Raw genomic sequence first — 26,722 nt, forward strand, 5'->3', positions numbered from 1 at the left:
GTCAGACGCTCAACTGACTGAGCCGTCCAGGTGCCCCCTCACAAAAGTTTTAATAAGGAAATCAGACACTGCCGCCTCACAGACCTACGTTCCGGACCCATCTAACACAGAGAAAGTTCCAACTGTGGAACCAGGGCTCAAATCCCAGGGTTGCCATTTTGTACCTGAATGACCTCAGGCAAGTGCCTTCACCTGAAAGCCTCAGTTTCTGAATCTGAAAGATGGGAGCAGGTCTGCTGGCTGCTCCGCCTTCCTCACAGGACTGTAAGGAGGGAGAAGTGAACTGTGTCCGTGGGACAGTGTTGTAAGCTGGAACTTTTCCAACCCGGGGTGGCAACACTATTCATGGAACAGGTGGTGGTATTTGCTCTGTGGGCTGGTGGTGAGCGAGTTATCAGGGAATCTCACATGCACTTCAACTGTAGCCCAATTCTGACGCACCGGGAAAAGCCGGGGTTCTGGCAGGGAGCGGGAGGGGGAGGGGGCACAGCTGGCAATGACTCATTTCTTGAGCAAACGTTTAGGGAGGGCCTGCTTATATGCCAGGAGATGGCTACGGGCTGGGGACAGGGCTATGCACGACACAGTGTGGTCCCCACCCAATACCGCTTCCCAGCTTGGGGGGATGAACACTAAGCAAACCAAGATGCAAATAAATACAGAAGTATAAACACAGGGGGGCACCAGGCTGGGTGGTTAAGCGTCCGACTTGGGCTCAGGTCATGATCTCACGGTTCATAAGTTCCAGCCCCATGTCGGGCTCTGTGCTGACAGCTCAAAGCCTGGAGCCTCTTCCAATTCTATGTCTCCGTCTCTTTCTCTCTCTGCTCCTCCCCTGCTTGTGCTCTTAGTCTCAAAAATAAATAAACACTTAAAAAAAGAAAAAGAAGTATAAACAGAGAGAGCTGCACCAGAGGAAAACAATGAAGGTCCCAGGAGAGAAGGGGGCCAGGGGGGTTGCTTATGTCAGAGGCAACAAACAGCAAGGAGGTGAGAGAGAGGCTCTGAATCCCAGCCCTGCCCCCTACTTACTAGCCGTGACGACCTTGGCCAAGGGACCTAGTGATGCGCTTAAATGAGACAAAGCATGTTACATCCTTAGAACAGTACCTGGTGCGGAGTGACTGTGGGAGAAATGGGATTAATGGGATTAATACTAACAGTAGAAACAATAGTACCATCTTCTATTTCTCGTAGCATCACGGTGCACCAAGCACTGTACCAGATGCTTCATATAAGGGTTGCCAAAGAAAGGCCCACAGGCTGGCTGCTGGTAAAGTCAAGTCTGATGGGTACATGGTGACGCCCACTCATTTACATACTGTCTGCATCTGCTTTTGAGCTGCAATGGCATAGCTGAGTAGGTGCACCTCAAACTACGTGGTCTACACAGCCTAAATATTTACTATCTGGCTTTCTACAGAATAAGCTGGCTAAGCCCTGCTTACATCAGAGCCCACAACACCCCGAGACAGCGGTTACTAAGGCCTAAAACCAGAGCCCAAGTGACGGCCGTTTGCTTCCAAATCCGGTCTTCCTTGAGTCTTACAACAGGACACGGAGCATAGCTGTGCGGGTTACAGACCTCATACAGAGATGCCCAGCTGAGGGGCAGGTGGGAAATGAGACACAGCTCAACAAGACCCCCGAGTCTTGTGCCTTTGAGGGGCTGCATCAGCCTGAAGGAGGCCGGCCATTCCCAAACTCATCCACCTGGAGTGGGTACAATGTCTTTTTCTCATTTGCACAGAGACACCGTGCAAACAGCAGGGCATTAGGCATCTATGCGCACAGGGGGCTCACCAATCCCGGCATTCTCTCACCATCAGGCAACTCCAGCCGTGGCACAAGAAGGAAGCAATATTGTGACTGCATAATCGAAGGCACGTTCATTCCCTTTTCGCCCTACTGTATACAAATGGGGGTCGTACCCCTGAGACTGTAAGAAATGATGGCCCAGAGGGAAAAGAGGAATCCCCAGCCCGGCTACTAAAAATCCCAGCTGCTGCAAGAAAATGCACCCTGCCAAAGCAGTGAGATCACATTATTTACAAGAACGTTTCACAGTTTCTAATTTGCACTCTCCAAGAGCTTTGTCCAATTCACTTCCCCCCTCCTTTGAATCCAAACAGGGATTTTCAGGTTATTTTTTGTTTAAGTTTATTTAATGTTTATTTATTTCTCAGAGAGAGAGAGACAGAGACAGAGCATGAGTGGGGAGGGGAAGAGAGAGAGAGAGAGAGAGGGAGACACAAAATCCGAAAACTCAGAGCTGGACGCGGGGCTCAAATCCACAACCCGTGAGATCATGACCTGAGTCGAAGCTGGACACTTAACCAACTGAACCACCCAGGCACCCCGGGATTTTCAGATTATTAGGAGTCATGTCAGGCTGACAGAAGGTCCCCACTGCCAGTGCAGAAAAGGAAACAGGTAAGTTGGAATCTGGTTTCTGGAAGCCCCTATCTGACATAGAAGGCTTTATTTGATAAAAACAACTTGAGCTCTTTTTTACATTTATTTATTTTTTACGTTTATTTATTTATTATTTACGTTTTTTTACGTTTATTTATTTATTATTTGAGAGAGACAGAGACGGCACGAGCGGGGGAGAGTGGAGAGAGAGAATCCCGAGCAGCCTCTATGCCATCAGTATAGAGCCCGACGCGGGTCTCAAACTCACAAATCCCTGAAATCATGACCTGAGCCAAAACCAAGAGTCAGATGCTTAACCGATGGAGCCATCCAGGCGCCCCAAGAACCGATAATGTAAAAAAAAGAAAAAGAAATGGGTTGGGCGCTGGATGAGAACCCAGACCGCATTCCATTCAATGGAAACCAAGCAGAACATTCTGATGTAACTCATGAATGGCAACGCTGTCAGTGAGGGGGTTTCCCAGCCTTGGAGGCTGAAGCAGAGCTAACTCCTGTCCCTGCATGTAGGAAGCTTATTCACTGGTCCCCCATTCACCTAGAAAGGAGAGTAATTCAGACAAGCCCTGGATGAAGGCAGAGGGAGAGAGAGTCTGATTTATGCAATGTACAGAGAGAGCCACATTCTTTGGCATCTGTATCTGGCACCCGGCGATTTGGCCAAAACCCACGTGGCTTAAACCAATTTGGTACAACAGCCCCAAGCACTGGTTCTTTAAGAGCTGGTCATTCATTGTCTCCCACCAGGCAGTTTGGGGAATGGGTCTTTCAGCACTCTGGCCTTTTTGTCAGAAATGCTCGGGATCCCCGCTCAGCATTTCTGGTTTTGACTCTTTTAGTCTCCTGCCGGTTACTCGAACTCTGCACCACCCAGATGCCCAGCAGTAAGGGGAGGATGACACAGCCATACAGCTTACAGCAGGGGTTCTCCGACGGGGTCCCCCACTGCCAGCATCCACGGCGCCTGGGAAGCCGTTAGAATTGCAAAGGCATGGGTCCCGCCAAGAGCTACTGATTCAAAGTCTGGGGGTGCTCCCAGGGCCTTCCAAGAGATACACACTCGGGTGTGCCACCCTGAGGAAGAGCTTCTGATCCAGCCTGGTGAACTCAGGCAAGACACTTCACCACTCTGGCCCTCAGTAACCTCATGTATAAGATGAGACTCACAGCCCTGCCTCATCAGGAGGCTTCGAGGACTAAGAAACTTAAAAAGACAACACACAGGGTCACTGACTGGCTCCGCCCTCCTCCTGACCCGCCTGAGCTGCTGAGCTGGCCATTTAAGTGCCACCAGCCCCTCCGTGTCCCAGGCACCCTCCTACTTTCAGCCAGAGGGGTCCCCGAAAACACCTGCAACCTGAGCGTGTCACCCCCCCCCCCCCCACGCTGAGAATCTTCCAACATGGCCAAATCCCAAGTCTTCACGGTGACATGCAACTCTACCCTTGATTTTGCAAGCTCAGCTCTAGGTCCCTCCGAACCAACCAAGCAGAACACTGCAGTTCCCCAAACACCTACAAGGTCCTTTATACAGCTGGACCTTTTTACGTGCTGGTTCCTCGACCGGGAGCCCCGTCCTGTCCGGCCTTACAAGCCCGGCCGACGCCTCTCGTTTCTCAGACTCAGGCCTCCCCTCCCCTGGACGCTGGCCCTGGAGCCTCAGGCTGAGTTAGGAACCTCTCCTCCAGCCCCTCAGCCCCCAGCACTTTCCTGCCTCGGAGCCCCACTGTCCACAGCTCTTGGTTTATTTGCCCGGTGCCCCCTCCTCAACGGTCAAGTTTGTTCATTTCAGTACCCAGAGCCCCTCCACCCTGCACCCCTGCACAATACCAAACCACTAGTGACCAACAGCATAAAGGAGAGAAGCCTTAAGAACAGACTTTATGAGGGGTGCCTGGGTGGCTCAGTCGGTTAAGCGTCTGACTTCGGCTCAGGTCATGATCTCACCGTTCTCGAGTTCCAGCCCTGTGTCGGGCTCTGTGCTGACAGCTCAGAGGCTGGAGCCTCCTTCGGATTCTGTGACTCCCTCTCTCTCCACCCCTTCCCTGCTCATGCTCTTTCTCTCTCAAAAATAAAGACACATTAAAAAATATTTTTTTTAAACAGACTTTACGATGCATTCACAAAGCAGTCCATGTTCAGTGGCTGCCTCTATTGTATGAGGGGTCAAGACTGACCATGAAGGGCAGGAGGGAACTTTCTGGGGTCCTGGTAGTGTTCTGTAGCTTGATAAGGGCTTGGGCTATTACTCATTTGTCACAACTCCTCAACCGGTAACTTTTACATTCAGGAATTTCACTATGCAAATTCTGCTTTAAGAAAAACATAAAACAGAAGCATATACAGATACTGCACTCTGGCTAGTGGTTTGCATGGTGCAAATGTCTGGGTAACGCATACTAAGTATTTCAAAGTACGTTTCAGATACCAAAAAAATGAGCCAGTTGGCTGGCTGGTTGGCCAGATATGTGATAAAGCAAGTTGAGCACAATGTTAACTGTAGAATCGAACTGGAGAGTGGATGGGTACTCACTTTCCGCGTTCACAGCAAAGTGCTGGGGGAAATATTTCCCATATTTATGGACAGGACTAAAACTACCTCTTATGCCAAATGAGCTGGGCAGTTTTACATGTGTTTTAAATGTCCTAAACCAATGCTTTTCAACTGTGCACCACCCGTAGATCCTGCTAAAATGAGGCTATGACCCAGCAGGGCTCAGCGGGCCCAGGACTCTGGATTTCTAACAGCACCCGGGGAATGCCAGTGCCGTCGTTCCAAAGACCCCACTTTGAGGAGTGGGGGTCCGCTATATGACCACATTTGCCGTTGATGCCTCCAAGGGCAAAAGGAAACACCTCCCTCCTCTCACGGGCCCCATTCTAAGCAGTAGCCTTGGGGCCAACAAGGATCACAGAAAGGGCCAGACAGGAACCCCAAGAGAGCCCCGGAAGGCTAGATGAGCCGCTCCCAGATTCCAGGCAGCCCAGGGCCTGGAGGTACAGAGGGGAGCAGCCCCACGGAAAAACCAGGGCCAGCACAGCCGTCTGAGTCATGCAAAGGGCACAGGGCCAGCTGGAGAGGAGGCCGACTTTGGTGACTCAGCAGGAGCGAGCCTGGAGAAGCCCAGTGCTGCCAGCTCCCACCCAGGCCCCACCTGCCCCTGGCCGCCCCAGGGCAAGGCTGACTGCTCCCTGTGTGCACAGACAACATGTGACTGCGGCTCCGAAGTCAGGACAGCAGCTGGGGCTGGGCTCTCCCCATCTTCTGGGCTCCGCTGTGATGGGAGCCCTGAGGATAATGGACAGACAGGCAGAGAAAGCACCTAATGGTGTCCTCCTCTCCCTGATCACCGGCCTCAGATCCCAGCACCAAATGGGGCTCAACCCACTTTCAAGAAGGGAACAGTGAGGTCCTGAAAGGAGGAGGGACTTGCCTGGGGTCACAAATCTAAGTCCCATAAGCTGATTCCCAGCCTTCCCAGCCTGCACCTCAACTGCAGGTACACGGCTGTTTGCCCACCCGTTCAATGGCTGTCCCCCGCGAGGCCACAAGCTTCCTGCGGGTACACAGCAGACTGCACTGTCCAAAGAGGGCCAGACATTATCTGCCATCTCATGAGTTCATCTTAGAACGAGACCTGACCGCTCCCCCATCTAGAAGTGGGGTCTGTGTCCCCAGCCCTCGAACCCAGGCTGACTTCTGTGGATGCCTCCATCAACAGACTGTGGCAGGAGTGACACTGTGTGATATCTGGGACTGGGTCGTAAGAGGTGACACAGCTTCTGCCTGGCACTCTCTCTAGGAACACTCATTCTCAGACACAGGCCACCACACTGTGAGATCACCCAAGCCACCCTGACATGGACCGTCAACCCTAGCTGAGGCTCCGGCCAGGGGCTGGTGCTAACCACCAGCCCAGTGAGTGAGAAGCCGCCTTCCCACTGCTACCACCAGGGATACCCCGAGGGAGAACCGCAGCTGAGCCCGGGCAACAGCCAGAACTATGAAACGTAACAATAAACTACTAGTTTTTTTATTTTGAGAGTGGGAGTGCACAGAAAGAGAGAGGGAGACGGAGAGAATCCCAAGCAGGCTTCGTGCTGTCACCATCAGATTTAGGGTGTGAGTTAGGGTCTAACGGTCCAACCATCTCTGTAAGCTTAGACTCCTAAAATTGAATGGTTGGGGACAAGACACAGAGTGTCCCAGTCCTGGGCACCCCAGCCTCCAGCTGCCCCAGTGTGGCAGAGCAGGCCCAAGGCCCAGGCCGCTGGGAACACAGAAAGCACAATGGAGGAAAAAGCCAGCTCTACGAACCACCCTAATGTATGGGCACCCGGGGAAAAAAGAAAAAGGAATTTTTATCCAGATCCCCAGAGGGAACCAGACATCAGAAATTTCCTCTCCCGAGGTGCCTGGCTGGCTCAGTCGGTTAAGCGTCCGACTTCAGCTCAGGTCATGATCTTGCGGTCTGTGAGTTCGAGCCCCACGTCGGGCTCTGTGTTGACGGCTCGGAGCCTGGAACCTGCTTCCGATTCTGCGTCTCCTTCTCTCCCTGCCCCTCCCCCGCTTGTGCTCTGTCTCTCAAAAATGAATGTAAAAAAACATAATAAATTGAAAATAAACAAATAAATGTTTCCTGATGGGGACATGCTGCTGACCAACACCCACCGCCATGCGCACAAACCCTGCTCAGCAGGAGACACGGCAGCCACAGACATGTGAGCCCCTCTCCTTTGTGGCAGGCCTGAGCCGGGATCCAGTGGGCGCCCCAGGCGTCATCGCTGCCCTTGTGAACTTTGCACACGTACAAACACACACACGCGCCCAAGAACACGCTAACGCGCATATGCACACGCACACGTGAGCGAAAACAGATGCATGTGCACACGTACAACAACATGCACATATGCAAACACGCACACCTATGTTTTTTAGACGTAAAAACCCGGCTCCTCAGAGCCGATTCCCCACAGCTGCCTTCGCCCTCCACGAAGGCAGCCTCAGCCTTTTGATGAGGCTCAGGCCAAACCCCAGAGAATCGCAGCAGCTGAGAACTGCCCTTGCTGCCATTTTGCCAGTTAACAGCTGACTAGCCACGAACAAAGCGTCAAATAAATGCTCCAAAGGTTCCCCTCCCACTCAGAGTAAAGTCCAATGGCTCACACAACTGCAGGCGACGGTCCCCACCTCTGAGACGCCATGTCTTAGCCCTCTGTGGCCTCATGCTGCTCCAGGCACACTGGCCTTTCCTGCTGCTCCCTTGACAGTCCATGGCAGCTCCTGCCCCAGGGCCTTTGCACTTGCCAACCCCGCCTGGACCACTCTTCATCTGGTATTTGCTCAGCTCGCTCCCGCACCGCAGTGAGGTTTCATGAGGGAGGCCTTCCCTGATGGCTCCTATCAACTCGAAACTGCACACGACCCTCAACCATCACATGCATTTCTTCTCCATGCTTTCCTCTCCTCCTCAAGATTCACTGCCACCTGACTGATATACACTTGGGTCCAGGGTTACAGACTGTCCCTCCGGCCCACACGACAACAGAAGCCTGAGGTGGGCAAGATCTCTGTGTTAGGCACTGCCAAAGCCCTGTGCCCAGACCGGGGCCTGGCACTTGGCACCAGATGGAACGAGGGAGGGAGAAGGAGGGAGAGGGGCAAAGAGGAAGGAAAAGGGGGAAGCCAGGAGGAAGAACGGAGGCAACAGTGGTCAACGGCTATGTTCCCTTTTATTCTGTCAACAGGAAGACTGGTCATTTCTACCGCACCCACTCACACCCACTGGTCCAGAGAAGATTCCTGCTTCCCTCAAAATAACAGAAGAGACTCAGGGTCTCAAACTCAAATCCCTCAAGGGCCAGGGACATACCACGAAAGAAGGAAGCAGACTGTGTAATACAAGAGGGAGTGCTGGGCACCGTGTAGACTAGGGCCGCACTCCTCCGCGGAGCTCAAGTACTGCTGTGGGGGGCAATGGCCCGAATAGTGACACAACTTTTCATTATTCTAGAAAACCTGCATTGTTATAAGGGGAAATATCTTCATGTTTAAATGTTTTGCTGACATTTTCTAAAATCGCTATGGCAACCAAATGATCAAACCGGCAGGCCTGTAAGACACAGACGTTTACAAGTATAAAGCAGATTCCTTCCTTAAGTCCCCTAGGCACACAGAGGCCTCAGTTTTTCCATCTGTAGAGTGGGAAGGAGGATGTTACCTCTCTCTCTGGGCCTTGGTGGGGTAGGGGGGAAGATGGAACGAGATCCCACGTGGATGATACTGTCACAGAACAAGTGTCTAATCGATGTTAGCTAACATCGTATAATATTTTTCACACACACACAGACACACACACACACACACACACCCGTGTCTCCGATCACACTTACGGGGTCGTGGATGGTTTCAGAGAACAGGGGCGATCGGTCCGAGAAGCAGGACAACACGAGCTGAATCAGCACGAGGGAAAAGTAAATGTAGAAAGTGACATCTCGAAACACGTCAATTTCAGCACCCTAGAAGTGTGGCAAGGAAGGAGGAAGAGAAGGTCACTTTCTGGAAGCAGCCTGCAGAGGCCGGGGAGCAGGTGCAGACCCAGTAATAAGCTTTCCTGCCCTAACAGAAGAGAGGCAGTCCCATCACGGCGTGCTCCCGGATGCCTGGTGAGGGCATCCAATGTGGCAAAAGGAGGCTCAGGCTTGAGAGTTAACCGGCCCACGTTCAAGGCCTGGCCCCGCTCGTACTGGCCACGGGGTTTTGTCAGTTCACTCAGCCTCTGTGCACTTGAGTTTCTCCATGTATAAACAGATCAGTGGTTCTCAATCACAGAGGATTTTGCCTCCCAAAGAACATCTAGTAGCATCTGGAGACATTTCTGTTCACCCTGACTTGGGGTCTGCTACTGGAATCCATGGGCGGAGGCCAGGGATGCCCCACAAACATCCTACAAAGGTCAGGACAGTCTCTTACAACAAAGACATCTCCGGTCCAAAATGTCCATTAGTGCTGAGGCTCAGAAACCCTGTCGGAGTAACTGTCAGCAGTCGGTAAGACTCTTCATGGAAAAAAACCTTAGTCAAGTATCGGGCCCCCTAGGGGGGCAGCCGCTCTGTGAACACCACTCCCCGCTCAGCTCTGGTGCACACTAAAGATTATCTACAGTTGACTTGCCTTGCTGTTCACTGCTGACTGGGGCTCAGAGGGTGGTGTGCACCTGTCTGGGGCTCCCACCCCTAGAGAACCCACATGGGCCCCTGAAGCTACACAAGTAAATGGGGCTCTGAAGAAAGAACGTTCTAGATGGAAGGCTGAATGAGTTAGCGAAATCCCTGGGGGAAGAAGCTGGGCCCATATACTACTCACTGTCTGGATCCCAGGGCAATGCACGATTTCTGCATAAGCTGGAAGGAATAAGCACCTTTCCCAAGGGCCGCTCGAGGCCACCACTTACCTCTTTTAAGGCAGTCATGATTTTGGATCTCAAGATGGCAAGGGCGCACAGTAGGGCTACAAGCCAGAAAGTGAGCATGATCCCCGAGGACTGGACTCCCTTCCTTCTCTCGAGCTGAATTAAAAAGGTAGCAAGCAGCTGGAAGAGAGAAGCATACAACAGGAGTTGTCACAAGACCGGGCCCCACGGCCGCCCACAACCCCGGCAGCTGTCAGGACTGGAGCAGGGCTGTCCTCAGCTCAGTGGTGCAAAAAACAGCCTGGGGGGGACCTGGCTCCAAAACCAGCTCCGCTCTCACCTTGCTGGGTGACCCTGAGCAACTCACTGAACTTCTCTGAGCTTCCGCTGCCTCATCTGCAAAACGGAAATGCCAATAGCATCTAACTTGAAGGTTGTGGGAATTTAAGAAGATCATGAATAGATCTGGGGCTGGATGAAAAGTTGTGGGGGGGAAGCTCAGTTTAGAACAGATGTAGGCAGGGTACCTGGGTGGCTCAGTCGATTAAGCCTCCGACTTTGGCTCAGGTCATGATCTCACCGTTGGTGGGTTCCAGCCCCACGTCGGGCTCTGTGCTGACAGTTCAGAGCCTGGAGCCTGCTTCGAATTCTGTGTCTCCCTCTCTCTCTCTCTCTCTCTGCTCCTCCCCCGCTCATGCTCTGTCTCTGTCTCTCAAAAATAAGTAAACATTAAAAAAATGTTTTTTGGAACAGACATAGGCCCACTTTTTCTTGAATGAATGGGCATGGCTGAGTGCCAATAAAACTTTATTGACAAAAACAGGCAGTGGGCCAAGCCTTTAATTACAGGTAGAAAGACCTATGTTCAAATCCCATCCCTGACTGGGACGAATTCTTCTCCTCTGGGCAACACGAGGAGCTGAAGGGTCACCCACGGCCCCTGCCCTTACTCCCCAGAAACACAACCGCCTGTCTGTCCTCATCTATGCACCTGGGGGGGGGGGGGATCTCTCTCACTCCCTACAATCTATCAGAAACTTGCAGATCTGCCATCAAGGCAGATCCTCACTTTAGCCACTGCTCACCCTGGCCTCAGCTCCCTCCCAACACTCTGGGTCACCCCACGGGCCCCCCACTGGACTCCCAGCTTCCAGTTCTGCCCCAACAATCCAATCCGCTCTCCACTCAGAGGCCACAGTCGGCTTTTCAATACACAGAGCCAGGCGTGACACACCCTCGCTCAAAACCTCTCCCTTCAGGACTTGGGGTTTCAACCTGGGGTCCAAGGACGGGCTGTGGCTGGGACCCAGGGATCCATGAACTTGGACAGGAAAACAACTATAGCTTCACTTTCCCTCATCAGCATCCCCAGCTGTGAGTGATGGCAATAAACCACGTAGTATTAGTAGTACCTGGGACACCGTCACCATTAGAAATCCCACCTGAAGGGGCGCCTGGGTGGCTCAGTTGGTTGAGCGGTCCGACTTCAGCTCAGGTCATGATCTCACAGTTCATGAGTTCGAGCCCCACGTCAGGCTCTGTGCAGACAGCTCAGAGCCTGGAGCCTGCTTCCGATTCTGTGTCTCCCTCTCTCTCTCTGCCCCTCCCCAGCTCGTGCTCTCGCCAAAAGAAACATTAAAAAAGAAAATTTGAAAAGAAATCCTATCTGAAAATATACAACTGAAGACGTTACATGTCCAACTATCACGTATAGTCATCACTGCTCGGGAATTACAGAGGCATCCTACCCGCTGGTAGATCTTGATTTGAAATGCATATATCTATTTTGCTTCTTAATCTTTCGTTGCATGCATTTATTTATTTATATATTTATGAATGACAGAACGTGCGCGGGCGAGGGGCAGAGGGAGAGGGAGAGAATCTTAAGCAGCCTCCATGCCCAGAGCAGAGCCAGACTTGGGGCTCTGTCTCATGACCGTGACATCAAGACTGGGATGCTTAACCGACTGAGCCACACACGCACCCCTTTTGCTAACTGGTTTTACTCAACAATGGATAGACACTGTATGGCAAAACCATGCCATCAAATACACTGAGCAGCTTGCAAAAAAAAACCAAAAAAAACAAAAAAAAAACCTCTCTGGATTCACACAACAGGTCAGAGAAGTCAGCCTCAAACTGCCCCAGCCAGCAGAGTGCCATTCACATGACGTTCTGGAAAAGGCAAAGTGACACGGACAGAAAACACACCAGTAGTTGCCAGGGGACGGGGGTGTGGAGGTTGGGGCTGCCCACAGAGGGGGGGCAGCACGACGGAACTTTTGGGGGTGATGGGCTGCTGCAGATCCCGGTTGTGGAGCTGGCAGTGTGAGTGGGTTTATCAAAACTTAGGAACTTATTTAAGAAGAAAAAGTGAGTCCTACCATATGTAAGTTAAACCTCAAGTGGAAACATAAATGTAATCACAAATTCTTCACATATATCCACGTGTGTGCCTGAAGGGTGTCCTCTGTGATCCTATGCGTTTGTGTTAAGGACATTATCCTGAGACCTGACTGGCCAAGGAGAAAGGGGCCCATGGCGCAAGGAAGTTTTTTACAACCCAAGTTTGGGAATGAAGAAGAAAACCAAACCCACTTAACCTGAAGCTCAAGGTCCTATGAGGTCAGCCCTCTGCCCTTGCTGCCGTCCCAGCTGCCCTCCCTCACTCTTACTCCCTCTCCCTCAGCCACACAGGCCAACTCTCCATTTTTTCCTCTGACCCCAGGACTGTTGCACGTGTTATTCTCTCCAAATGGAGAGTCCTCTGCCCGCAGACTATGCAACTTTGTAACATCCTGCTCATCCTTCAGCTTCAGCTCCATCACCCCTTCCTGCCTAGCCCCCAGACCCCATACATTTGCCAAACTTCACCCTTGCAGTGCTTCGCACAAGAGCAAACCTTTTGTGCCTTTTTGGGGACTCATTCATCGAGTGTCTGTTCGCACAACCAGACATATACTCCATGAGGACAGGAACTGAGTCGGTCTTGTCTCCAACTCCTGGCCCGAGAAAACTAGGAGGTTGCTGGTGTCGCCTGTGACTTTTTCAAGAGGAGCCAGATTTTTGGATTTTTACCGGGAGATGTGAGATCTTCTCATTTCTTTTTCAGTTTATGCATTCACTTTGAGAAACAGAGAGAGGACGTGCAGAGGCGGGACAGAGAGAGAGGGAGAGACACAATCCCAAGCAGGTTCTGCACGGTCAGTGGGGAGCCAGAGGCGAGGCTCGAACTCACGAACCCATGAAATCACGACCGGAGCCGGACGCTTAACCGACGGAGCCACCCAGGTGCCCCGAATTTCTAAACGCTGGCCGCTAGTTTTGGTCTCCGCGGGGCCCGGTAGACAGCTGGCTCCTACTTACCATAGTGATGCCCAAGAGGGTTGGGCTGATCAGAAACACTGGGGCCAGGAATTTGCCCCAACTTCTTTCCCAGAAAGAGTAGAAGAGGTCTGCCCAGCAGACGATCCACAGCAAAAATCCCAAGGCCTGGAAAAGAAGTACACACGTCTTACGAGGGACAGCACTGGAACTTTCCCTAGCACCCCCGCCCCACAACTCCCCACCAAAAGCTCAGCCTTGGAGGGACCAGCCAAGCCCTCAACCATCAGCTGTCCTTAGACATAGCACACCACACACCCTCTGGAACACGCGCAAGTCCTGGGGAGGGGGAGCCACCCTCTGCGGCATCACACACCAGTTTGTAACCAGAGTACGACGTCCTCTCATACCCAAGGCAAGACTCTCGTTGTCCGTGCACTGCTCTTCCCTTCCCCTGACAACTCAAGATCTCAGTCTACGGCTGACCTCCATCTGCCACCCTGGATGCTTGCATAAGGCCCCTCCTATAATAAGCGTTCACTAAACAACATTCATCCAACCCAAGTTCACTGGGGGCCTACTAAGGGCCACATACTTTTCAAAGTGCCAAGGATACAACAGGGAACAAAACACACAAAAATCCGTGCCTTTGTGGAGCTGAGACCCTCGTGGGAAGAAATGGGCAAGAAACAAACTGGAAAAATATAGAATACCAGAGAGAGAGTAAGCGACATGAAAAGGTAGCACATGACACAGGGTGGTCAGGGAAGGCCTTTCCAATCCGGTGACATACAGGTAATGAGCCACACGTGGCTATCTGAAGGAAAGAACAATTTAGGCAGAGAGAACAGCAAGTGCAAAAGCCCTGAGGCACGAACATACGTGACTGGCTTATGGTTGCTATGTAATGAGCAATGAGTGCGGTAGATGGCTGAAGAGGAACCTGGGGCCAGATCAAGCTGGGCCCCTGTGAACATTTTATTCCCTGTGGTAAGAAGCTACTGGAGGGCTTCTAGGCAAGGCTTTTTTTTTGTTTTTTGGTAAAATCCGTTTTACTTTTTTTTTTTTTTTTTAATTTTTAAAGACTGTTTCTCAGTTCTGTTTTTGTTTTTTTTTTTAAGTTTATTGATTTATTTTGAGAGAGAGAGAGAGAGAGAGAGAGCACGAGCAGGGGAGGGGCAGAGAGAGAGGGAGAGAGAAGCCCAAGCAGGCTCCGCACTGTCAGCACAGAGCCCTATGTGGGGCTCGAACTCACAAACTGTGAGATCATGACCTGAGCCGAAATCAAGTCAGACGCCTAACCGACTGAGTCCCCTAGGCGCCCTCTGTTTAACATTTTAAAGGGAGACGTTGCTCTCCCCAAAAAGTACAAAGTGTTCAAGAGAAAGACATTGGATCTAGTTGAGGACAGGGAAATCGACAGCGTTTCACGTGGGATGAATGAGACGGGTTTCGATGAGGGTCCTATGGGCAAAGGGACAGCCTCAGTGAAACCACTCAAGTTTCCCTCTTTTTATGGAAATCAGTCTTGGGAAGTATGAAAACCAAAAGAGACCCCCCGTGACTAAAAGCAGTACAGGATCTGGACAGGATCCCAAGCTGGGGTTGGAGGGGGGTGGGGGCGCTGGAAAGGACAGTATTGGGACAAGTGACAAAATCGGACGCAGGCAGTAGATTCTTTTTAAAAGTATTACGCCCATGGCCTCTACTAACTGTACTGCCATTACGTGAGAGAATATCCGTTTTGAGAAAAGACACACTGAAGAATCAAGGGTCCACGTAGCAGGGATGGTTCCGGTTCTCAGATGCTTCAGGAAAAAACAAACGCGTCCAGGGAGAGTGCCAGAGCAAAGCACAAAACAAAGGTGGAAACGTGTTAGAAATTGTGACCGTGACTAGCAGGTGTACAGGGCTAGTGGGAGCTCCTGGGATCTTCCTTGCCGAGCTTCCGCAATTTGAAATTCTGTCAAGGTAACGACACTTTTGGGGTAATAAAAAAAGACAGCCTCGGGTCATACGGCCAGCGAGCCGAGGAGCCAGCGTCTGCACCCACGTCTGAACCCAGAGCCTCAGCCTTGATCCACCACATCACTCGTCCGCCTTCTAGAAAAAGGAACCCAGGGCCACTGAAGTACAAGAAGCAGGTCAGTCTTCACCAGCCGCCACCCCCACCCGAGCACACCCCACCTCCCCCACCAGGAGGCAATCCCAAGCGACTTACAGTTTTGGTTTTGTTGAGATGTGTCATCTGAATGTAGCCCCGGTCATGGTGGCAGAGATAGAGGAAGTAGAAAGGGAAGCAGACCCAGAGATAAGAACAAGGCACCCACACGAGGACGGTGTTCTGAAAGCACTTGGTGAAGTCGGGGTTGCTGGTGTTCCATGTCACACTCCACTCCTGCGGACAGGAACACAGGGTCACGGTCAAGAGGCTGCGCCAAAGAGCCACAGACGTCTGCATCGAGTGCAAAGCTAGATACGACGGGCTGAGGAAAACAGACAAGGCCCTCCGTCCACCTGAGGCCCTCTGAGGCAGCACACGCAAACTGGAGAGGCCAGGAGCCAGCGAGACTATGAAACAAAAAATAAGAAACAGAGGGGCGCTTGGACGGCTCAGCCGGCTGGGCCCCCAATCCTTCACTTTGGCTCAGGTCATGACCTCCCGCTTTGTGGGTTTCGGCCCTGCGTTGGGCTCGGCGCGGACAGCTCGTAACCTGCTTGGGATTCTCTCTCTGCCCCTCCCGCCCTCAAGAGAAATAAACAAACTTAAACATTAAAGAAAGAAGGAATCGAGGTAGGCCCTGTCTCACATAAGAGTTAGGTCCTAGGACCTGTCGCAAGCTCCACAATCGTACAAGAGATGGGCACTGCCATTTGGAGGAAGCCAGAAGGGTATTCTCCTGTCAGCTAAGGAATCCTTGGGACGTCATGAATCATTCTACTTTGCAATCTTGTCAGCTGAGGGCTTTAGAAAGTCTGCTTCAGCCCCACCACCGCCAGCATCACGACCATTAGCATCACCTGCATCGGCATCAGGGATAACCCCCAAACGGCAGTCCTCTGTGCTAAGGGGACCCTATTCTAAGTTCTTTATATGGATTGCCTCCCTTCATTCTGTGAGTACTTCATCATTCCCCTTTCACGAGGGAAAGCTAAGGCACACAGAGGTTTGGTGATTCGTTCCTGCATCACCCCGCTGGTAAGATGTGAAGCCCAATTCGAACCCAGACAACTTGATTCGGAAGTCCCTGCACCGAACCACTAAGTTATCCAGCCTCAGAAATAAACTTGGTTCAATTGCTTTTATTTTTTTTTAAAAACCCACATGCATTTCATTAGAAACATGCCAAATAGGAGCGCCCGGGGGGGCTCAGCGAGTTGAATGTCTGACTGGATTTTGGCTAAGGTCATGATCCCAGGGTCGTGGGATGGAGCCCTCTGTTGAGCTCTAAGCAGAGGGTGGAGCCTGCTTAAGATATTTCTCTCTCTCTCTCTCTCTCTCTCTCTCTCTCTCTCTGCCCCTCTCCCTCACTTGCACCCTCTGTCTAAAATAAAAAGCTTTTAACTTAAAAAAGAAACATGTCAAACAGATAAGTAGCCAGACACGTAATAAACAGAATGGGTTTATCTGCCCAGGAAAAAACTTTGAACCAACAGTTAGGACTTCTATAATGAAGAACTGAATTCGAGTCCTGATTTGACCACTGACCAGTTACACGACTTTGGGAAAAGTTATTCCCCAACCGTGGGTCTTAATTTCCTATTTCTACCATGACTAGGTCAGGTAAGATTAGAGGTCTAAAACAGGTGGCCCTCAGGCCAATTTGGCCCAGAGACGGTTTGTTGTTACTCCTGTTTTCGCACGCTTTTAAAAATCATCTTCGCTTAGCTGCCAACATCCAAAATCGGGAAACTTCGTGAAAAAACTTAGATCTGGCTTCTCTCAGAAAAGCAGGAAAATCTGGCAGCACGGAACCCAAAATCCTGTTTTACAGCCATCTCCAGGAGCTGGGGAGCGGCCTGGCTTAGGACAAGGTCAAGGCCCCATGCAGCCTACTTCTCACCCAGCAATCTCTCCCCACCACTGGCCGACGTGCCTTCCAGAAAGCTCCAGAGATCCCCGATGCCAACAGCCTCCACACATTCAGTTCAGCGAGACCACCAAGGAACTCCAAGGAACCTGGAATCTTAGAGCTCCGTGACAAGCCTTAAAGCCACATCAAAGAACACTGAAAAAACACGAAGGTAATGGGAACAGAAAGATCATTTCACTTAAAAAGCACATTTGACTATCTGATCAAACGACAAGCTTTGAGCTTCTCAGAAAAGGGACCTCGTTACACACAACAACGTGAATATACTTAACGCTACTCAAGTCTACTCTTCAAAATGGTTATTAAGATGCTTAATAAAAAGAAAGGATTTCACTTTTAAAAAGAGTGAGCGAGTGAGGGAGCTCTGGGTATTAACGAGGCACCTGAACGGCTTCTTCTGAGGTGTAATTATTCTACGATATCAACAATTATTTTTTCCAGAACCAAGAACAAGAAACCATTGAAAAAGAAACTTGAAAAGGTCACCACACACAAAGGGGTTAGCTGGGAAACTTCTAGACGCAAAGAAACCCGAAAAAGGACAAAAGTCATGCCTCTGGGGACTTGGGCATGTGGAAGACGGCCTTGCCAACAAGAATGTGACCAGGGAGAAGAATGATTTATGTCGAAGACCCACTATTTTAACTACTTTCACGCCCCTTGTAATTCTTCAGGTGGTGGTGCGAACGAGATTGAACTGTTGGCGGTTGTGTTACATACAGAGCCGTTCCTTGACCAGTTGCCAGAAAAAGCTCATTCCGAAGGAATGTGCCCTTCTAGTGAAACACAATGCTGTGCCTTAATGTATGCACTTACGTATACCAGAAGGTCGGTTCGCGTGAGACATCCCCAATTATTCCTTGCCTGGACTCCCGCAGTCATTTCCTAACCATTCCCCTGCTTCAGCCCTCCGGGCCCCCCCATCAGGGCTTCCTTCCACTCACGGCAAACAAGTTACCTTACGTATCTAGACATCCATTCATGCATCCAGATACCTACCTACCCCCCCATCCATGAGCCCGTCCACACATCATCCATCCACTAGTCTATCTAGCCAGCTACCCGCTCACCCATCCGTGCACCAACTCCTCCACCTACCCACTGAACCATCTGCCCATGCATGCATCCACCCATCCACCCATCCTCTACAAATGCAACCATGCATGCACACATGCCCACCCATCAACCACCCACCCACGCACCCAACCACCCAGGCATCCAGCCATGTTTCTCTGTGTTAATTCTATGAGCTAAAAATTTTTCAAACCACACACAATGGCATACATGTGGCGGAAGAGAAGCCTCCCTCCCCGAATCTGCAGCCCCCATTCCTCCCCACAGGCAAAACTACCATTGCTAACACCCAAGTATCTTCCAGATACATTATCTTGTTTCCCCAGAAAGCACAATACATAACCCATTCTGTATCTCGCTTTTTAAAAAAAATATCGGACACTGATTTTAATCAATAAAATAGAGGTCTTATTCCTTTTTTTTTAATTTTTTTTTAATGTTTATTTATTTTTGACAGAGAGAAAGAGAGAGAGAGACAGTGAGCAGGGGAGGGGCAGAGAGGGAGACACAGAATCTGAAGCAGGCTCCAGGCTCTAAGCTGTCAGCACAGAGCCCGATGTGGGGCTCAAAGTCACAAACTGTGACATCATGACCTGAGCTGAAGCTGGATGCTCAACTGACTGAGCCACCCAGGCGCCCCTAGAGGTCTTATTCTTGAGAACTTAATTTTATTTCTTTTGAAAAAGGAAAAGTGATCAGCCATCTTCCCACCCCGAGTCCCTACGTCCTGTCTCTAGGAGCAACCATTATTGTTTTTTTGTGCATCCTGCCAGAAACTATTTTATGCGTGTATATTAACAAAAATACGTATTTTCTGTTACCAAATGGAAGGCCACAGACTCCTTACACAGTTCTGTCCCTTGCTTTTTTCTCTGAAGAATTTTAAGTTTATCGAAGTACTCTTTACACCCAACGTGGGGCTCAAACTCAGGACCCTGACATCAATAGTCACATGCTCTTTCGACTGAGCCAGCTGGGCGCCCAGCTTTTCTCACTTAATAACAGATCTGAAAGGTCATCCTACACTGCACACAAAGTGTTTCCTCATTCTTTGTTCCAGTTGCTTGGTATTCCGCTGAATGATGGACTTGACTTTATTTGACCAGCCTCCTGCTGAGCGGGCACTGGGTTGCTCTAAGAGACAAGCAATGCAGCAGGGATTTGACAACCTGGAAACTGCCTCATTTCCCACACACGCAAGCATATTTATAAGATGACTTTCCAAAAGGGAACCCGCTGGGACAAAAGGTGCCCCTGCTTTTAAAATTTAGACAGACATTGCCCCCCAAGGGGGTATCAATTTATACTCCACCTCACAAGGCACAAGCACGACGAGTTCCCCAACACCGTGTATTACAAGCTTTCTGACCTCTGCAGACGTGGTGGTGGAAAATACCTCTCTGGAGCTTAAATTCCTTTTCCCTTGGTGTTGAGTGAAATTGGAAGATCTTTCCATGACGCTTCTGCTCAGAGGAAAATCTACAGACTTAAATATTTGTGTTAACAGGGGGGCTTGGGTGGCTCAGTCACTTGAGCGTCTGACTTCAGCTCAGGTCATGATCTCAGGGTTCATGGGTTCGAGTCCCGCGTCGGGCTCTGTGCTGACAGCTCAGAGCCTGGAGCCTGCTTTGGATTCTGTGTCTCCCTCTCTCTCTGCCCCTCCCCCACTCGCACTCTGTCTCTCTCTCTCTCTCTCTCAAAATTTTTTTTAATATTTGTGTTAATAAATAGGACAGATCTGATTGTCCTCTCCCCTCTGGGTAACAACCTCAAATGGCTCCCTATCACCTTCAAAAGCTGATCCTTGCTACGGCTCATGAGGCCTTCCACATTTGAGCCCCATCTGTTTCTACTATAATTTCTCCCACTCCAATGTGTCAACACAGGCATTCGCTCAAAGAAGCATGTACCAAGCACATGTCAGGCATTGTTCAAGACTCTTGAGATTCACGAGGGCCAGGGTTCCTGCTTTCAAGGCAATCCCCAGTTGCTGGTCAAATCAATGGTTCTTTGGGATACTTCTTGCTAGATGCTCTCCCTGCAATGTCTTTCTGCTGTAACAAACTCCTACACACCCTTCAAAACCCAGCTTGGATATCTCCTTTAAGAAGTTTTCCTTTCCCCCAACCCTGCTCCAAAACAGCTTTCCTCCCCACCCCCAACCTTTGCAATGATTTTTTTTTTAATTTTTATTTATTTTTTGAGAGAGAAAGAGACTGGGTGTGACCAGGGTATAGGCAAAGAGAGAGGGAGACACGGAATCCAAAGCCAACTCCAGGCTGTCAGCACAGAGCCCGATATGGGGCTCAAACTTATGAACCATGAGAGCATGACCGGAGCCGAAGTCAGATGCCTAACCGACTGAGCCACACCTCTGTCCTACAAGGACCATGCAAAGACCTCAGTGCCAGGACCATGTGTATTTACTCTTCGCTCCTCTCCTCCTCACCTGGTAACTTCTGGGTACCCATGCCATGCCTCCCCCCACCTCCCCTGCCCAACATCATTTCCTACTTTGCTTTTAAGAAAAAAATAACGCATCCAAGTAGAACCTGGCTAGGATCCCCGGCTTTCTAGCTACGGCCTGAAACTCAGGCCCTGACCTCGTGCGAACCCGTGCAGGTCACCTCACTTGTCCAAGCCTCAGTCCCCTCACCAGTAAAATGGTCAGGAAAATGCAAGGGCCTGGAGGGGTTTCGGCCACTTTCAAACGGCCTGGCACGAGAGGTGCTTCGCCCGGGACTGGCCGGGTCCAGAGACGAGCGGTGACTGTCAGCAGCGGATGCTAATAATCACTGATGATCGCCACCACTGTCACCAGCACGGGCCAGAGTCAGGAAGCTTAAAGCGCAGAGAAACGCTCGAATCAGGAAGTAAGCAGGAGGAAACCAGGGAGCATCTAAGGACACGGGACTCGGGCAACGGGAGGCGGAAAACCGCTCAGCTCAGCGAAGGAGGCGCGGGCTCTTCAGAAGCAGCTTCCCGCTCGAAGCCACACGCCTGCTACACGCCCGCCCTGACCCGGAGGGAGAGGCGGGAGGGGGAGGCCGGGGAGGGGGGCACGGGAAGAGGGAAGATGGGCTTCTGAACGTGACGCTGCACTGCTGTGGGAAGCAGACAGTAGGCCACGGGCCCCCTGCCTCAGCCGGCCAACGGTGGCCCTGACGACCGTCACCGGAGGGCAGACAACAGCGTCAGGGCCTCCGGCGCGGCCCTCGCTGGCCGGGGCTGGACGGAATCTTCTGTGCGAAGGGACCCCTGCCCCGCCTTGACCGTCCCCGGAGACCCGCAGCGCGACCCCGCCATTCGGGGTTTCGTGGGCAACAGTGACGCAGAGGGCCCGTTGGATGGCTTCGGGAAGGGTCCCGATTCCCGGGGAGGCTGCCGGCCCCTCGTGGCTCCCCACCCGGGGGCTGGCCGCCATCCTGCTCCTCCTCCCGCGGCCCTGCCCCCCGGATCCGGGGGGCTTCGGAAATCAGGCTGGCATGACCTCCGCTCTCTGATTCTGCGGACAGAGCGGCCGTCGGCCCGATGCTGGTGACAACATTCAACCTGGGGGGAAGCCAGTCCAGGAAACAGTCACCAGCGCTGGCCCAGGAGGGTGCCCGGGGGGGAATGTGGTCCAAGGAACCCATCGTACAGAAGGTGCGTCGTGGATTCCCCCGGCCGCGGCTTCTTCCACAGGACGCCTCCACAGCTCGGTCACCCTTTTATGCGCCCCATCCCCCGCCCTCAGCGCCGACACTCGAGGATGTGGGGCACGAGCCCAAGTGGGCTTGGCCCGCGTGCTTCGGGAGTTCGTGAAATTTCTACTGAGTGGTGTCACCTCTCATCCGTCTCCCGGGGCAGAATAACGACAGGCAGCTGAGCACCTGACGTACCAGGCACGTCAGCCGGTCCTCAGAAGAGACGCTGCCACCAGCCCCATTACACAGACGAGAAAGCCGAGGCACTAGGCAGGAAGATACCTTCCCAAGGGCCACGCTGCACTGGCTCTACGTTGTCCCCACCCCAACCCACACATACATCCCCCCTCCTCTGCTAACAGCCCCTGGCCGTCGTTCATAAACAAAGCCTCCTGCACCCTCAGCCACACACTCGGGGCAAAGCTCCTGGGCCAGGCCCTCGTTAGAACCAGGCAATCAGCAGAGTCCTTCATCTGCTTGCTGGCGATTAGATCTAGAAGGGCCGCCTAATCCACATCAGTCCCATCACAGCAAAGATGCTACTCTCTCGTCCCCAGTGATGCAGGGTGAGGACGTGGGATTTACAGGTGTCTCGGCTATTTACGAGACAAGCACCAAAAGTTGGGAGGGGAAAGAAGAAGTGTCACCACCATGGAGAACTGGGAACAAAGTGGACATTATAAAAGGTAGAGACGACCTATGACCCAGCAATAGCACTGCTAGGAATTTACACAAGGGATACAGGAATACGGATGCATAGGGGCACTTGTACCCCAATGTTTACAGCAGCACTCTCAACAATAGCCAAATTATGGAAAGAGCCTAAATGTCCATCAACCGATGAATGGATAAAGAAATTGTGGTTTATATACACAATGGAGTACTACGTGGCAATGAGAAAGAATGAAATACGGCCCTTAGTAGCAACGTGGATGGAACTGGAGAGTGTGATGCTAAGTGAAATAAGCCATACAGAGAAAGACAGATACCATACGGTTTCACTCTTATGTGGATCCTGAGAAACTTAACAGAAACCCATGGGGGAGGGGAAGGAAAAAAAAAAAAAAAAAAAAGAGGTTAGAGTGGGAGAGAGCCAAAGCATAAGAGACTCTTAAAAACTGAGAACAAACTGAGGGTTGATGGGGGGTGGGAGGGAGGGGAGGGTGGGTGATGGGCATTGAGGAGGGCACCTTTTGGGATGAGCACTGGGTGTTGTATGGAAACCAATTTGACAATAAATTTCATATATTGAAAAAAATAAAAATTAAAAAAATAAAAGAGACGAAAGAAAAATGGTTCTTGGTGCCATGGGGGGGGGGGGCAGGGGAGGTGCTGCTGGACTTCACCTGCAGTCCTTCCTCCCACAGCACCTCTCCAATAAATCCACTTTATTGTTTCACAAACTTGTTTTAAGTAAGCTTCACACCCAATACAGAGCCCAACGCAGGGCTTAAACTCACGACCCTGAGATGAAGCCCTGAGCTGAGATCAAGAGTCGGACACTTAACTGACTGAGCCACCCAGGCACGCTGTTTACACAAGTTTAAAATGAATTTGCTCTCACTTACAACAGAAAGCATCCTAATAATACAAGTTCTGATCCACTGAATCAACTTTTATACAAGACTGTGATTCAGAATTTGACATGCATGAATTTAGGGCATATTCCACTACGAGCAGTAGTATACTTACTTTCTGGGTAAATCACTAATCTTCTCTGAGGCTCAAACAGTCCACCAGCCAAGTGGGGATACTGCCTTCTTCTCCCAAGGGGCCCATAAAAACCCATACATATGTTGATTATTACTATTATTTACAACCTCTTCAGCTGACTTTTTTAGAGCCCACTTCTTTCCTTCTGTTCTCCCCTTTTCCTATTCTTCCCCACTACCCTACCCCATTTCCTCAAAAAACTATTCCCTGGTCTCTTAAAGACACAGTTTCCTTCCCTATTTGCTGTGTGACCTTAGACAAGTTACTTAGCCTCTCTGAGCCTCATCTCTGACTAAGGCTAAGAATACCTATCTCCTAGAGCTATTCTCAAGATTAAATAAAATTGCATGTACACAGGGTCCTACACACTCAATAGAGAACTACTGTCAGTAACCTTAATTCTTACACCAGTAATGGAAATAAATGAAGTTTATATCGTTAAACTCTTAATATGGTGATCTTATGTTGTTATTGATAATAACAATACCACCTAGCATTAACTCAACACTAACTACGTGCCAGGCATTATTTCTATGCGTTTGAAGTGAATTAATTCATTTAACCTCCATGACTACTTAGAAGGGAGGTTTTGTTTTGATGCCCCTTTGAGAGGTGAGGAAATTGAGACAGAGAAGACACACAGCTTGTATGTGATGAGGCTGGGACTCAAACTTAGAAAGTGTGATTACTGAGCTGTCCCCCAGGGATGGGTAACATGAATTTTAGCAGGCCCCTCTGGAGCTGCGCCTGCAACCATGAAAAATCTGGGCCAAGAAGATGTGAATCCTCAAATCGTCACCAAGTGCAGAACCCCCTACCTGTACTCACCGCCTATGGCTGCCGTTACAAATCACCACAAACTGGGTGGCTTCAAGGAACACAAATATTCAAACATACAGTTGCAGAGGTCAGGAATCTGAAAGGGGTCTCGGGCAGGGCTGCGTTCCTTCAGGAGACTCTAATGGAGAATCCGTTTCCTTGCCTCTTCCAGCTTCTAGAAGCCGCCCACATTCCGTGGCTCACCGCCTCTGCTTCCATCTTCAAAGCCAAGGACACCAGACCAAGTGCCAGTCACACTGCCGCCTCTCTGAATTTACTCTCTCGTGTCTCCCTCTTGCACATACAAAAACCCTCGTGATACCTAGGCCCACCCAGATAACCCAGGACCACTGCCGTCTCAAGGTCAGCTATGACCTTGAGCCTAATTGCACCCGCCATCCGCCTTGCCCTCTGCTGTGCCACATCACATAATCACAGGTTCCACGGACCAGGCCACGGGCATCTTTGGAGAGGCCATTATTCAGCCCACCAGGTGCCCTCAGGTTTACTCTGGTCCATCCTGAGCTCCATTCAATGGCTCTCTCTCACCCTCACTCCTCTTGGCTGGGTCAGGTCGAGAAGCCACCCCAGTCGTGCCCAGCACAGACAAGTGTCACCCCACACTTAGCTGGCCGGCCCCACTCGGTTCAATCAAGCTGGTCACAGAGGCACCGTGTGCCGGTATCTCCTCGGCCGGAGCCCCGCGGGGATTCCCCGCCATCCTGATGCTCCGGCCTGGCCAACGCAGCTTCTGGAGGGACACCAGACAGGGGCCTGCAGGGACAAGGGAAAGAGCTTTGCCCGGGGTCCTGCTAGCTGACCCCAGAACAGGAGGGGTGCAGGGAGACAACAGAGGGGAACTTAATTATGAATCTGAACTGCTCCTCTGTGCCACCTGAGTCTGGGAGTAAAGGTTGCTCTGACCTAGTTAATTATAAGGACAGACTCTGAAATGGGCATTCCACTGAGGCCTGATGCGATCAGCTCAATAATGTATCACATTCCGCTTTCCACCACTAAGTGGACAATTATTTATCAGGAGAGTACTGTGTGCCAGTAACATCTGGAGGTCAAGGTTCTACTCTCAGAGTATCATTCTAGCAAAAGAGGCAGGGGCGTCTGGGTGGCTCAGTCGGTGAAGCATCTGATGAGGTCGTGATCTCACAGTTCATGGGTTCGAGCCCTGCGTCGGGCTCTGTGCTGACAGCTCAGAGCCTGGAGCCTGCTTCAGATTCCGCGTGTGTGTATCTCTCTCTCTGCCCCTCCCCAGCTCTCTCTCTCTCTCAAAAATAAATTTTAAGGGGCGCCTGGGTGGCTCAGTCGGCTAAGCGTCCGACTTCGGCTCAGGTCATGATCTCCCAGTTCGTGAGTTCGAGCCCCGCGTCCGGCTCTGGGCTGATGGCTTGGAGCCTGGAGCCTGCTTCAAATTCTATGTCTCCCTCTCTCTCTGCTCCTCCCCTGCTCACGCTCGGTCTCTCTCTCCTTCAAAAATAAATAAAAATATTTTTAAAAAAATTAAAAATAAAAAATACAAAATAAATAAATTTTTTTTAAAAAGTTAAAAAATTTAAAAGAAGAGGCAAATACTAAACAGATAAATAGCTATATGCCTGTCCAATGTTAGCAAATGCCCTGAAGAAGAGTAAAAGGGGGCAGAGAATAATGGTGGGTGGTAGGTGCTATTACAGAAAAAGAGCTCCGGGCCGGGATGACATTCCAGCATAGACCTGTAGGGAACATGTATGTGCCACCTTCCTCCATTAACAGCAACAAAAAGACTGAGGGCTTACTGAGGTTCTCAGCGGCATGTGCCAGGACCGAGCTAAGTGCTTTATATCCCATTTAATCTCACAAACAACTCTGGGAGGCAGGCACTATAATTAAATCCATTTTACAGATATAGAAACTGAGGACAAGTGACATAACCTGCAAGCAGCATGCATAGCCGGGAATTTAAATCAAGTGTAGATGCCTCTATCCACCAAGAAAATGTTCAGTTTGCTTTTTTTTTTTTTTAACGTTTATTTTTTTTTAAAGGCTTGCCAAATTTATCTTTTTAATTTTCTTTTTTTTTTTTTTTACATTTATTTATTTTTGAGAGACAGAGAGAGACAAAGCGTGAGCAGGGGAGGGGCAGAGAGAGGGAGATACAGAATCCGAAGCAGGC

General features: G+C 50.7%; 1 protein-coding gene across 3 annotated transcripts in view; it reads right to left on the reverse strand.

The window, feature by feature from the left end:
• Positions 1 to 26,722, reverse strand: part of ABCC1 (ATP binding cassette subfamily C member 1) — a 139,967-nt gene that overhangs the window by 82,697 nt on the left and 30,548 nt on the right. For 2 of the 3 annotated variants that reach the window (XM_042971137.1, XM_042971135.1), the window contains exons 1-4: positions 15,391 to 15,783; positions 13,212 to 13,337; positions 9,888 to 10,025; positions 8,827 to 8,952 (exon numbers count right to left, since the gene is read on the reverse strand). In XM_042971137.1, the coding sequence (XP_042827071.1) occupies positions 8,827 to 8,952; positions 9,888 to 10,025; positions 13,212 to 13,337; positions 15,391 to 15,630 (630 nt within the window). In that variant the 5' untranslated portion in view covers positions 15,631 to 15,783. Of the gene's footprint in view, positions 1 to 8,826; positions 8,953 to 9,887; positions 10,026 to 13,211; positions 13,338 to 15,390; positions 15,784 to 26,722 lie in introns of those variants that run through there. The other variant, XM_042971136.1, reaches the window with a different exon arrangement.

The sequence above is a fragment of the Panthera tigris genome, chromosome E3 (genome assembly GCF_018350195.1).
Source record: "Panthera tigris isolate Pti1 chromosome E3, P.tigris_Pti1_mat1.1, whole genome shotgun sequence".
NCBI classification, from domain to species: domain Eukaryota; kingdom Metazoa; phylum Chordata; class Mammalia; order Carnivora; family Felidae; genus Panthera; species Panthera tigris.